Genomic DNA, 14,131 nt, shown 5'->3' on the forward strand with positions numbered 1-14,131 from the left:
GTGGCAGAAGGAAGCTGTAAAATTCGAAAGTCAAAAGAGTGGTGACTCTATTGCACAACACAGCAGTAACACAACCAATGCTGGAATTGTGGTAAAACAAAAGCAAACGGCTGGGCCAGTATTTATAATGCTAATGAGTTCATTGTAGCTGACCACTCATAATTTAAATCATTCATTCATTCATTTTTTACCTTATTCTCATGAGGGTTGCGGGGGTGCTGGAGCCTATCCCAGCCGTCTTCGGGCTTTGAGAGGCGGTGCACACCCTGGACTGGTCGCCAGCCAATCACAGGGCACATATAGACAAACAACCATTCACACTCACATTCATACCTATGGACAATTTGGAGTCGCCAATTAACCTAGCATAACCACTCGACCGCTGTGCAGCCTAATTTTAATCAGTGGTTCCTAAACATTTCTCGTACCCCTTCAGACATTTGACCTGAAGCCATGGAACCCCTACTTTTGAACACTTCCAAAAACATGAACCTTATTATGTTAATTAAATTGAAATATTGAAGATAATTAATTGGTTCATTCATTTAATAGTAATTCTGGGTGAAAAATGTGTATGTTGCATGGTGATAAGGTATCATCCTACATATCTTTTATTTCACTCTGTCCTTTGAATCCATTTCATTTGAATAGACTTTTCACTTTTTTGTCCACTCATGATGGCTATGGTTTAAATCTGCATATTTATTTCATACTAAATTGAAGAGGACAGTTTAACAATCATGATTGATGTCTGTTAGAAATAGAACATTTCTTAACATTGTTAGATGAGCAAAACGTGAATATCACCTACTTTGGGCTGCATGTGTGGGTGGGATTTACTAGTGTCCCTGAATGCAGTGGCAACTTGTGTCCCAGGAGTTATGTGATGCACATGAATGCACCATTTTAGAAAAGGTTTTTCCTGACAGAAACCGCCAACTGACAGCAGTTTGATAGTTTTGATCTTCCTTGTTGAATATGAAGTGTCCGTTATCTGACTGGAATAATTCCATGGTGTCCCAACTCTACCTTCTTCTTAATAGTATCTAAATACAAAAATGCACAAACTAATCATTCAGACTTATTTATTTCTTGATATGATCACAGAGCAAAGAACAACTTGCGCTGTGTCTCCTTCCTGTTGCAGTCTCCTTGCACTGTGAGGCGTTCAATCGCACTCGTAATTTTGAGTGTTAAGAGCTAATTGTTTCTCATTTTTATTCATGTACCCCACCTTACAAACCACTGCTTTAAATGCAGCTACTGCCATCTTGTGGAGTTAATACAACACCAACATCAGGACATTGCCTCCAGCCACAGCTGTTAGACACCCTTGAGGGTATTTGCCTTTGTAGACCACACACCCGGTTACTATAGAAAATTGAGGTGTACCTAATGTTATGTCCACTGAGTGTCCCGCCTGTGCACTGCAATGTGAACATAAAAGACAGCCATGTGGTGTGTAAAAGTCCTCGATGGGGTCCAGATGCTCTTGTCCACTTGCCACATTGTCCCACACAGTGTGACAGAAACACTCTGGACGCCAAATTCTTTGCTGAGGACTCCACACAGTCACTTTCATAGAGCACTATAGTAATTAAAACCAGATCACAGACAAGATGAATAATTAATACTGTTGCATTCTTCGGATTGCCGCTTGGAGTGAATGCTGAAGCAGACATTGAAGTATTTATGATGTGTTACCTGTGTTTATAGGCCATAACCACCGTCTGTAGCCGCTCACTGGTTAATATAAACACTTTCTATTGATAAAAGCTGTGGAGGGGTGAAGTGTCACATGATGGTGGTTACAATGTCGAGGTCCTTTGTCCTTTAAAATGTTTATGAACACAAATAGTCGTTGTGGTCATGTACTTCCCCCACAAGAAAAACATTTTTTATTTGTTTCTAATTTCCTCTTGTGGTTATCGTGTATGTTTCCATGTGTTGGCTTCAGCCGCAGGGGAAAAGCATTTACATGCACAATAGTTGTTACCACATGGAGGATTTGCTGTGCTTCATTTGCATTGCAGCCTACTTTGCCTGCTCATCCATCATCTTCTCTTTTTTTCAAGGTACAACTCTTTAGTCTTAATGCGTAATTCCTCATGGATCCTGGCAGATCTTCTGGAATTCTGTTTGCCATAATGACAGGCTTTAGTTCAATTGCACTGATTTCCCTCCCATCTCTCTTCCTGCTTCTGTATCCCCCTTTTCCTCCTTCTTCCTCTCGCAGATATTGATGAATGCCAGGTCCACAATGGAGGCTGCCAGCACACGTGTGTTAACACCAGAGGCTCCTACTACTGTGAATGTCACATGGGGTCTCGTCTGCATGTCGACGGACGCACATGCCTTCGTAAGTGCTTAATAGATGTGAATGAGCCGCCATTGTATCAACCATTCATGGGTTTTTTTAATGATGATATCAATAATAGCTGTCTAAATCATCTGTCTACCGCAGGTCTAAATCACTCTAACACGGGGTTGTGGACCGCCACAATTTATTTTTATTGTTCTGGGGCATATTTTCAAATTGTAAGTAAATTGATTGTAGAATTAATACAGTCTGTGCTTGGACATTAACACCGCCACGGCTGTTCAACACTAATGAAAAAAAGCCCCTGCTTAGTGACGAGCGATGCTGGGGACACCGGGGTAGGTTGGATTGCAAGGTTTATAGTGTGTGTAAAGCAATTAATCCTGCCTCACATGCTGCCACTTCCATTCATTCATTTACTACCGCTTATCCTCATGAGGGTCACGGGGGTGCTGGAGCCTATCCCGGGGTACACCCTGGACTGGTCGCCAGCCAATCACAGGGCACATATAGACAAACAACCATTCACACTCACATTCATACCTATGGGCAATTTGGAGTCGCCAATTAACCTAGCATGTTTTGTCTCCACACAGAGATGGCCGAGGGTGGAATTGAACCCTGGTCTCCTAGCTCTGAGGTCTGCGCACTAACCTCTCGACCGCCGTGCAGCCTTGCCACTTCCATATTATGTTTATTATTATTCACAGTTCACGATGATATGTCACAGTCTCAAGACTTCTAGGTCAACAGCTGTTCTCTAAATGAAAAATATAGTTGAAATCTCGTCCAATCACAATACAGTATACATCACTGTACTTCTTACTATTTTAGACATTAACCTTTTTGAGTCCATGGTAGCTTTTAGCGTTTTATGTACTTTTGTGTTTTACCATTTTTAAAGCCTCGAGTGTGTGACTGAATTGTTCTATTTTTTTTTTGTTTGTTTTTGACATAATATTTTGACACGTACGACCTCTTGGCCTACCTTTTCCCCTCTTCAACTAAATGGCTGTTCATATTTTGATTGATGACAATTTTAAGATAAGAAGGTGATGTCAAGTTTGCCTGTTTACTTTTGCTTAGAAAGTGATGACAAAATAATTGTGAACATTCCTGACCGCTAATCTGGTTTTATTTGGCCAATTTTCACAATTTAAAAACCGGAAACAGTTTGAAGCCTGTACTTAACTGAGTTGAAAGGGATTGTCTTATCATGCTACGCTACCTAACATGTAGCATGAGTTCTTGTATGAGAATGAGCCTTAATGTGAACACTAGTGATGTTGCATTAAAATGCATCCCAAAGACAGACTGCATTAGTTGCAGATTATTAGTGTAGCTGCAACATTTTTACTTTCCAAAGTACCTATGATTAGCATTCTTGTTTTACAACGTCTGTGTGCTATTAAGAAGCCTATAAAGGAGTTTAAACTTGGCACTACTGCCGCTAGATTCGGCAATTGTCCTGTCTGGCATTCTCACGTCTCAGAAGGAATACACTGGGAATACACTGGAACGTCCCTCCGAGACCCTCGTATATGACAGCTGTTGCGTGAGGAGTTGTCCAACAATAAGTGTGCACATGTGGACCCAACCCCCAGGTGAAGCCTTTTCGTGAGACGGCACTTTGGCCATGTAGATAAAGCTGTGCAGATGCCCTTCAGGAAAAAATGCTAAGTATGTTCACAAATAAATTAGGAACTTTTTTTTTTCCCCTTTTACACATGGAGAACTGGTTAAAGGGCATTCCAATCAGCACAGCGTCAAAGCAGTGGAAAAGAACTACAGATGTACTTTGAATGCATTCATACTTCAGCTTTGCTTATCTTATCCAGCTCTGCATCTGCCAGCTGAGGTCAGACCAGTGCCACACACTTAGCGTGAGGCAAAATATTTAAGCTGGAAAGCACTCAGAGGTTTGACTTGCGTCCGTGATGGATGGAGCTTGACTCAAAAGCCTTTGACGACTGCCGTTCTTGTTTTCATCCGAGTGATTGAGGCCAGCCTGGCGAGACATGATTGAGCTGTATGGGTTCTCATCAAGCCTGATTTATGGCTTTTTTTGTGGTGACCGTGCTTATCCAAGCGATGTTGATCATTGGTTGAACTGGTTGGTCATCTTAGAGAGGATCTTAAGTCTGGCCCCAGGGCCATTTGCAGTCTGCAGCTTGTTTTTTGTGGTCCTGAAACATTAAACTAAACACAACCTGCATTTGAACAGGTTGTGAAAAGTTTTGTATACTTGTAAACATTTGTAGATATTTTTTATTATTTACATTTATCCAAAAACATGTATGTTAGGTTAATTGGTGACTCCAAATTGTCCATAGGTATGAATGTGAGTGTGAATGGTTGTTTGTCTATATGTGCCCTGTGATTGGTTGGCGACCAGTCTAGGGTGTACCCCGTATCTTGCCCGAAGACAGCTGGGATAGGCTCCAGCATACCTGCTGTCTAGAGTTTATTGTCAGGAAGTCTAACATACATGTTGAATAGCAATGTTTTAAAACACATGCAGAGGAAGATAAAGGTGTTTGAACATCACAAAAAAGTAGTAAAGAGTTCAATTCCACCCTCGGCCATCTCTGTGTGGAGTTTGCATGTTCTCCCCGTGCATGCGTGGGTTTTCTCCGGGTACTCCGGTTTCCTCCCACATTCCAAAAACATGCTAGGTTAATTGGCGACTCCAAATTGTCCATATGTATGAATGTGAGTGTGAATGGTTGTTTGTCTATATGTGCCCTGTGATTGGCTGGCGACCAGTCCAGGGTGTACCCCGCCTCTCGCCCGAAGACAGCTGGGATAGGCTCCATAAGCGGTAGAAAATGAATGAATGCTAGGTTAATTGGTGACTCCAAATTGTCCAGATCCAATTGGCTGGCGACAAGTCCAGGGTGTACTGCCTCTTGCCCGAAGACAGCTAGGATAGGCTCCGGCACCCCTGCGACCCATGTGAGGATAAGCGCTTGAAAATGAATGAATGAATGAAGTAAAGGTTACAAGAATAAAAAGTGATGATTTCCTTGTTTCCCATTTTCCCTTGCAGCCATCCATTCGTGTGCCCTCGGCAACGGCGGTTGTGAACATTACTGTATCCAGCAGTCAGCCTCTCATTTCCACTGCCGCTGCAAACCCAACTACGAGCTGTTGGCGGACGGCAAGCACTGCAAATGTAAGTGCCATGTATATTATCATTGTGACGGTGTTGCATGGTAGTAAAGTGAGCATGTTGTGAGGGATTTATAATATTAAAAACATATCCTGCAAGCAATGTGATGATGTGACAGGAAGTACTGGAAGAAGATCCTTCACTGGAGCAGACATTTTTCATACTTTTCTAGTTAAATTTCTTCTCATCTTTCTGCTGTCTGCCAAGGCATGCAATTTAGCTCAAATGTCCAGGCATGAGGAATGATATAGTATAAAGGACAATACTATGTGCCCATTTTAGAATGATATGTCTCTTACTTTGTAGTTTTTTGGCCTGTGGTGCTGTTTCCTTTCATTTCTGCAGAAGAGCTGAAGCTTGTCATTCCTGAACCCGGACACATTATGTAAGTTTAAAACTTAACCACATGGCTCATTGTCTTACAGTGCAAAATCCTTGTGCTGATGACAACGGAGGCTGCATGCATCAGTGTCGGGCCGATGGCGGCAAGGCTCACTGTGATTGCAGAGCTGGGTTCATTCTGGCTGAGGACGGACGCACGTGTGAAGGTAAAACGACGGTTATGACATTTGTAATAATAAACCAATGAGTATCACATTGGTTATTGATCACAGCATATCATGGCAGTTGATAAATAAGGCGCATAGCCACCTTAGTTTCAGATGGGTCTGTGACCTTTATTACATCTGAATGAAATGCTAATGAAGGTCATATCATCTAAAAAAAATATACAAACTTTTTCAGTGCTTTGGTTCCGATTTTCTACAATAAAAGCTCTGATAAAACATTCCACTGTTCTCAAATATCTTAATTTTGATTTTTCTGCACAAAATAAGATGAAAAATAAATAAACAAATCAAGAATAAAGAAAATCAATCAATCAGTAATAAATAAATATAATAATAATAATAGAACTGCAAATAATAAAAACTTAAGAAACCACATATAGTTGGTGGGTAGACAAATTATTTTTTTCAGATCAAAATGAACAAAGCATTATTAGAGCCTTGTAGACATGACAAAACACGACTATAGTCACATTTATACTTTTTTTATTTACAACATATTGCGCAACTTCCGGGTCTTGAGACACATGCTAAACAGTAGCCTTCAAGTTTTTTCCTTTAAACTTAAATAGCCAAAAACTTACCACTTCCACACGGATAGGGAGGATAACTATTAACAGTTATTTAACCTTTAACATGAACATTAATCAAACATAATCATTTTTTCTGGGTACATGATACCATACAGCATCCATATCAAACTTGCGCGGGCCGCACTAACATTAAACTTTCATATCAAGGCGGGGGCCTCAAACTAGTGTCCTGCGGGCCACATTTGGCCCGCGGGCCGCGTGTTTGAGACCCCTGGCCTACTGCATGAAGCAGCCTACTTATAACGCTTTTATTAAAAAAAATGTGTTTTGTTTTGATCACAGACATTGACGAGTGCCAGATGGAAGAAGCCAACTGTGCTCACGCCTGCCATAACACGCTGGGCTCCTTCGCCTGTGTCTGTAACGCTGCCTACGAGCTGGGCTCTGATGGAAAACAGTGCTACAGTCAGTTGTTATTCTGTTTGAACGTGTTACACAAAGTCACCTCGCAGTGCGATATTAACACTCACTGTGTAAAACTGAAAGGAATCGAGATGGAGATTGTGAACAGCTGCGAGGAGAACAATGGTGGATGTTCACACCACTGCCAGCATTCCAACAGCGGGCCGGTTTGCTCCTGTAACCATGGTTACAAGCTGGATGATGACCTTAAAACCTGCATTGGTGAGCGATTGCTTGTTCATTGGAATACTTTATATCAAGTTGGTTGGAGTTCTAAGGGTGCGTTCACACACCAAGTTATGTTTTGATCGGTTATAATGAACTCTGGTGCATTTGCACTGCTGGTACGGTTCGCTTGGTGAATGCCATCGTCCAAACTCACTAATGATACTTATGTACCAGATCATAATGGATCATAATTGTGAATGCAGAGGTATAGAAATACTGTATGTTGGTCATTCCACCAAACTTTTTGCATAATAAGAAAAATGAAATAACAGAATGAAAATGAAATAAGTTTTCGCTCAGTCCTGTTACCCTAACAGTGTTCCCTCATTTATCACGAGGGTTAGGTTATAAAAGTAACCCACAATGGGCGGAATCCATGAAGTAATCAGCTTTATTTTTTTCTTTTACAATCATGCTATATGTTTCAAGGCCATAAAACACCTCACCAGACAGACATTAACATTTTCTCACATTTTTCTCTTGTTTAAACACTCTCAAAATTCAAATCTTTGTTTGAATTTTAATGATCAATCTACGGGGTTGGACACAGGGAATTATTAATAGTGACTCACGTGTATTTCACAGTTCCTCTAACCGCGACTTTTCCTCACTGTAGCGTTTTTGCATCCTTGTTAAAACCCATTGCTGCTGTCATCCTGATGCTATTTTGCTCCTTTTTGTAACAAACCGAATATTCATTCATTCTGCAATGGCACCCTGCAGCCATGTAACTTCTACCTCCCCTCAACATGTTCAGAAGTCCAACTTTTCGTGCAATTGCTCGCATCTTCTTCTGCCTTTTAATGAAAGCTCAGGCACCTGCTTTGTCGGTGCAGAATATTTTGTTGACATTGTGGGTTTTGTCTGGGAGAAAACTTGCAAACATACGGCACTGCTAGCAATCAAACACAACAGGAGACAAGTCATGGAGGAGTTTGATTGTCAATGGTCTACAGGCTCTTAGCCAATCAGGACACAGAACAAAAAAAAATGCAAAATTGCACAAAAAAAAATAAGTGAAACAGCGAGGCCGCAAAAGGTGAACTGCGAGTGATGACTGACTCCACAAGTCACATGGTCCACAGGAAGTTGCATCATTTGTGTTCTCTTGTTGTAGTAACTATGACTGGGTTGCAGGTTAAAATCTCAGCACGGTCCCGCTATCTAAATGATTTATTTGTTGTTATTTCGTTTCTTTTTAATACTGTCATGATTCACCATAAGGGTCTTCCTGTCCTGGCCCGTTGTATTTCCCTGCCTTCTCCTGGGCGTGTTATTTCTTTGCAGGAGCTCTCTCTCCAGCAGGAGGCAGGGTCACGTGACACACCTGCTTCTGATCATCTCCTACCCCCTCTTATGCAGATGGACTACACCTGGGAGATGCTGGATTATTTCTCTGTGTTGCACTGCATGTACCGACGGGTACTAACCTCTCTCCTCCTCCCGAGGATTAGCCTGCTGCCAGCGTCTCCCAGGTGGTGCGTCCAGTGCTCCAAGCCCTCCAGCTTGGTGACCCTCTCTGCTCCTATAGTGTAAAATATTCATGGTGCCTTTTTGTAAAGCTCCCGCCACAGCACCATCATTATCATTAAAGGACCTTTTTATCTGAACTCCTGCTTCCTTCCGTCGCATCTGGGGTCCAACCCATGAACGTTCGTAACAAATACATTTTGAATTGAATATATGTCCATTATTTGCTAATTATATGCCAACAACCTGTTTCTTTCAGTCCTGTTACTTAAATCAGTCTTGTCAAATGACCCTGATTCAGTGAGATGGCCCACAACAGGCTTCCTTTCCTCAAAGAATTTAGTATTTTAAATATTTATTAATACAATTACACCAAAAATGTCATTATTCCCACTTTTCCTCAGTGGCTTCTAAAATTGCACACTTTTGCCTGATTTGATTAAACAAAGTGTTTGAAGGGGAAAAAAAGCTCCCTGTAGTCATGTTGTAAAAGTTGTGTGTGCTGTGTTGTGTTTGGCAGACGTGAACGAGTGTGGCCAGCAAAGCTCCTGCTGCCAGCAGAACTGCGCCAACTACCCCGGAGGTTACGAATGCTACTGCTCAGCAGGTTACAGGCTCAACTCGGATGGATGCAGCTGTGATGGTATGCATGTTTTGAAAATGAAGACACATTCCGTTTTTGTTCTACTTTTACATTTATCTCGTTCTTGCTGTAGACATAATATTTATACTACAAGAACTTGGAAGATGATCTGATTGAACTTTGGTAAAGACGGTTTGTAAAGATGGAGTACATTGTTATTGGCCCAAATGGCAAAGAGGACAAGTTATTAATAGACAGCAATTGGAGAGTGTTATTTTTTTATGTGAAAACTCATTATGTAAAGGAGCTTTATTTTTCAATATTAGTAATAATTTGGAGAGCATGTAGAAAGGAAAATGTCATTCTAACAAGTATAGTGTGCAGTACAGCAGTAACAGAATCAATGTTGCAGTAAACTGATGAGCTTGCATTAATACCGCTGATGAGTGCATTGTAAACAGTAGTGTAATAAACCCACTGCTGTGTGGTGCTAACACATTTTAAAGCACATTCAGAGTTAAATAAAGCTTCTGGACGGTGGTCAAGTGGTTAGCCATGCAGCTAGGACACCCAAGTTCGATTCCACCCTTGACCATCTATGTGTGGAGTTTTCACACGTGCATGCGTGGGTTTTCTCCGGGTACTCCGGTTTCCTCCCACATTCCAAAAACATGCTAGGTTAATTGGTGACTCCAAATTGTCCATAGGTATGAATGTGAGTGTGACTGGTTGTTTGTCTATATGTGCCCTGTGATTGGCTAGCCACCAGTCCAGGGTGTACTCTCTCCCGAAGACAGCTGGGATAAACTCCAGTAAAGCTTCAGGATGTTGTTCTGGTGGGCTACAGCAATTATTTTGACCCAGCACAAATTGGAGACCCTCACGGACTACACACCCGGTGACGATAGCCTATGTGGATAAAATAATAAAATTCTTAATTGGACTATTTACCGGAATTATAAAGATCCGACATTTGGTCTTGTTTTTCTTTGGCTTTCTCTTTCAACATGTGTTTCTCTGATATTGAATTAGACGTCGATGAGTGTCTGGCAGTCAATGGCGGTTGTGATCACACCTGCCAAAACAATGCCGGCTCCTACCAGTGTTTCTGCCGACGAGGTTTCCGTCTGGACGAGGACCGACTCTCATGCATCTGTGAGTATTTTTCTAGCACTTTAAAAACGCAGTGCGACCCCCGCTCCACAGTAACACGTCCATCACAAACATTTTTCAGCTTTAATTTTACATTCTTTCTTTCTTCAGCTCTGGAAGATGCAGTTGAAGCCCTGTCCAGCGGGGGCGCCATTGAACTGCCTCTGATTCACCCCCAGCTCACTTTGCTGCACGATTACAACCAGCCTTTGGAGCGCTATGACGACTATGAGGATGACGAGGGGGAGCTGAGGGCTGAGAGTAATCTGGCGGAGAAGTTTGGTGCGTACCACTCTGACCCTTTTAGGTAGAATGAAGTCTAGTACAAGTAGTAAAGATGGTAGCTGAAATACTACAAGCATTTGTAGTATTTCGGTAAAATAACAGCGGTAAAACAACATGATGCCTGCTATCCAACATCTCTGTGGGGTTCCATTAATACACCTCTTGCTCCCAGACTGTCGGTACACACCGTAGACAGGAATGCTGACGCTTACACAAACTGGCAGCAGGAAGTCAAAGACTCTATTTTGTGTGGCCCTTTCAAAGTATTAGAATAAAGGTCAAGTGTCATGATTAGAGTCCGGGACCGGAGCCTTCAACTTGACTTGACATATTTAATGATTACTTTAATGCATGTCTTATTCAATCACGTTCATGCATTCATGAATGGCAGTGTGCTTGGACGACACTTTTGGCAACGACTGCAGTTTGACGTGTGATGACTGCTCCAATGGAGGCCAGTGTAATCTGTGGAAGAATGGCTGTGATTGTCCTGATGGCTGGACGGGAATAATCTGCAACCAGAGTGAGCACACACACACACACACACACACACACACAGTCCATATGGATGAAAACTGTTGTTGTTATAGTTTCCAAGGCTCTACAATGAAACTTCAGACATTCATTCAAATGAAAAATAAAATAATGCGAGTTGTGTAGTAGTAATGGTTGTATTAATAGTCAATATTCATCCACATAGATTATACCAGAGGACATCACGTAACACAATCCACAGTTCCAAAAAGTACATAGTAGAAAGAAGCTAAGCTTAGTTAATCCTACCCCTCCTCTGTTTCACATCAGTTGCAATGCATTTGTTCACCTCCTGTATTCCAAATGCAGTCTAGCCTATTGTAAGTGAAAAGGCATGCAATATAGTCATACACTGCAATGAGAGTCAAGGTTTATACTTACTGTAAAGACAAAACCATCTATCAACATATTTCATATTTCCTCAACATGGCTTTAACCATTCTTTTTAATGGGATGGCTGACGTGGAGGATTTGGTATCTTTGTTCAGATAAAATGTAAAATTAAACGTAAATCAATAGGGACTTAAAAGTACAGTATTAGTTTTAGGCCATTCACACATATGCAAACATATGACAATATTGATTTAAACTGATTTTAGAGGTTATAATTATATAATTATTATATAATTTATTTTATAATTTTAAATTAGATTTTTATTATTTGTATTATTCGTTTTTTTTTCATCCTGAAAATAACATTTTAGCAAGGCTGTGTTGACTTTCTACTGTATATATTGTACTGTATAATTTCATTCTTGCTCTCTGATTGGCTGGCCACCAGTCCAGGGTGTACCCCGCCTCTCGCCCAAAGACAGCTGGGATAGGCTCCACCATAACCCCACGACCCTCATGAGGATAAGTGGTAGAAAATGAATGAATTAATTTATTTTATAATTTGAAATTTGATTTTTTTTATTTGTATTATTATTATATATTTTTTTAATCCTGAAAATAACATTTTAGCAAGGCTGTGTTGACTTTCTACTGTATACATTCATTCTTGCCCACTGATTGGCTGGCCACCAGTCCAGGGTGTACCCCACCTCTCGCCCCAAAGACAGCTGGGATAGGCTCCAGCATACTCCCACGACCCTCGTGAGCATAAATGTAAATAATCCACTAAAAACATACAATATTCCTAACATTCGCTGCACCAAAAGTTAATATCTTAGATTTAACATAAACATTAACAGACATTTTTTTGTTCAATCCTGCCAAGAAATAAATATTTGTCTATTTGATTGCATTTCTAATAAACCAAGTGCTGATATATTTTTAAACTTAAGCGCCTTGTGTCATGTTTTCAACATCCCAGCATGTCCAGCAGACTATTTTGGTAAAAACTGCTCCTTCCCCTGCAAGTGTAAAAATGGTGGCAGCTGTGATCCCGTCACCGGGAGCTGTCGCTGCCCACCGGGGGTCACCGGGGAGTTGTGTCAGGACGGTGAGTTCTACCTTTCCCTTTTCTCTTGAATACATCATTTACTTACTTGTATATACTGTAAATCTCCACTATAATGTATTTGTATGTGCAGGCTGTCCAAAGGGTTTCTATGGCAAGCAGTGTAATAAAAGGTGTAACTGCGCTAATAACGGACGCTGCCATCGCACCTATGGAGCCTGTCTGTGTGACCCCGGACTCTATGGGCGCTTCTGCCACCTCCGTAAGACACCCTCGTCTCCCTAAAAGGAATCTGTTATTTTATACTGAATATACAAGATAGGGGTGGATTATTCCATTCTTCTGATATAGCGTCAGAAAACCTTTACTACCATTCCACTGTGGTGTAGTGGAATATATACAAATCTGAAATGCTATTAGCGTTACTGTGTAATCTATCATCAGAACCTTTACGATAAATATTATGGTTGAGTCAATATTGTTTCTCCTTCAGCTTGTCCCAAGTGGACCTTTGGTGCCGGTTGCTCGGAGGAGTGTCGGTGTGTCCAACAGAACACCGTGGAGTGTCACCGTCGCTACGGTACCTGCATCTGCAAACCTGGTTACCAAGGCGATGCCTGCAAGGAAGGTCGGAGGATGCATGTCACATGTTCATGATGTCCTCCTGTCCTCCTCTGAGCGTTAGAACTCTGCTTTTTGCTCCAGAGTGCAGCCATGGAATGTATGGAGGTGGCTGTGAGAAGAAGTGTGCGTGCCCAGTGGGTGTGTCATGTGACCATGTGAGCGGGGAGTGCCAACGAAAGTGCGCGCCTGGTCGGCACGGCGAGGGCTGTGATCATGGTGGGTGGTCTCACTACTAAAGGCTCCTTTACTTGGAGATAAATCCCCCCCTGTGTGTGTGTGTGTTTGTGTCCTAGACTGTCCTGAGATGACTTTTGGACCTGGCTGCGTCCATCCTTGTAACTGCAGCGGCGCCCCCTGTGACAAAGTGACAGGACAGTGCACTTGTCCGGCCGGCACTGCTGGGAAGAACTGTGACAAGTGTAAGATGATGATGACGAATATCTCACATACGTACTGTAACAATAATAATAAATAATGTATTTGCTACAGTGTGTCCAGAAGGTTTTTGGGGCATGGCCTGCTCAGGAAGATGTCCACTTTGTGACAATGGAGGCGTGTGTGATAAACACAATGGCTCATGTAACTGCCCACCCGGATTCATGGGAACACTCTGTCAGAACTGTGAGTAAAAATATTCATTCATTCATTTTCTACCACTTATCCTCACGAGGGTCGCGGGGGGTGCTGGAGCCTATCCCAGCTGTCCTCGAGCGAGGGGCGGGGTACACCCTGGACTGGTCACCAGCCAATCACAGGGCACATATAGACAAACAACCATTCACACTCACATTCATACCTAT

The 14,131-nt window shown here is 41.9% G+C and overlaps 1 protein-coding gene across 3 annotated transcripts in view; it reads left to right on the plus strand.

Moving 5' to 3' along the window:
- The window catches only part of megf6b (multiple EGF-like-domains 6b), a 59,479-nt gene that overhangs the window by 36,739 nt on the left and 8,609 nt on the right, over nt 1-14,131 (plus strand). For all 3 annotated transcript variants that reach the window (XM_058054283.1, XM_058054282.1, XM_058054284.1), the window contains 15 exons: nt 2,237-2,359; nt 5,370-5,495; nt 5,918-6,040; nt 6,934-7,056; nt 7,138-7,275; nt 9,272-9,394; nt 10,367-10,489; nt 10,598-10,768; nt 11,163-11,294; nt 12,621-12,749; nt 12,841-12,969; nt 13,201-13,335; nt 13,413-13,547; nt 13,625-13,750; nt 13,821-13,952. In XM_058054283.1, coding sequence (XP_057910266.1) covers nt 2,237-2,359; nt 5,370-5,495; nt 5,918-6,040; nt 6,934-7,056; nt 7,138-7,275; nt 9,272-9,394; nt 10,367-10,489; nt 10,598-10,768; nt 11,163-11,294; nt 12,621-12,749; nt 12,841-12,969; nt 13,201-13,335; nt 13,413-13,547; nt 13,625-13,750; nt 13,821-13,952 — 1,968 coding nt within the window. The remainder of the gene's footprint in view (nt 1-2,236; nt 2,360-5,369; nt 5,496-5,917; nt 6,041-6,933; nt 7,057-7,137; nt 7,276-9,271; nt 9,395-10,366; nt 10,490-10,597; nt 10,769-11,162; nt 11,295-12,620; nt 12,750-12,840; nt 12,970-13,200; nt 13,336-13,412; nt 13,548-13,624; nt 13,751-13,820; nt 13,953-14,131) is intronic.

Source organism: Doryrhamphus excisus, chromosome 18 (genome assembly GCF_030265055.1).
Source record: "Doryrhamphus excisus isolate RoL2022-K1 chromosome 18, RoL_Dexc_1.0, whole genome shotgun sequence".
Lineage (NCBI taxonomy): Eukaryota > Metazoa > Chordata > Actinopteri > Syngnathiformes > Syngnathidae > Doryrhamphus > Doryrhamphus excisus.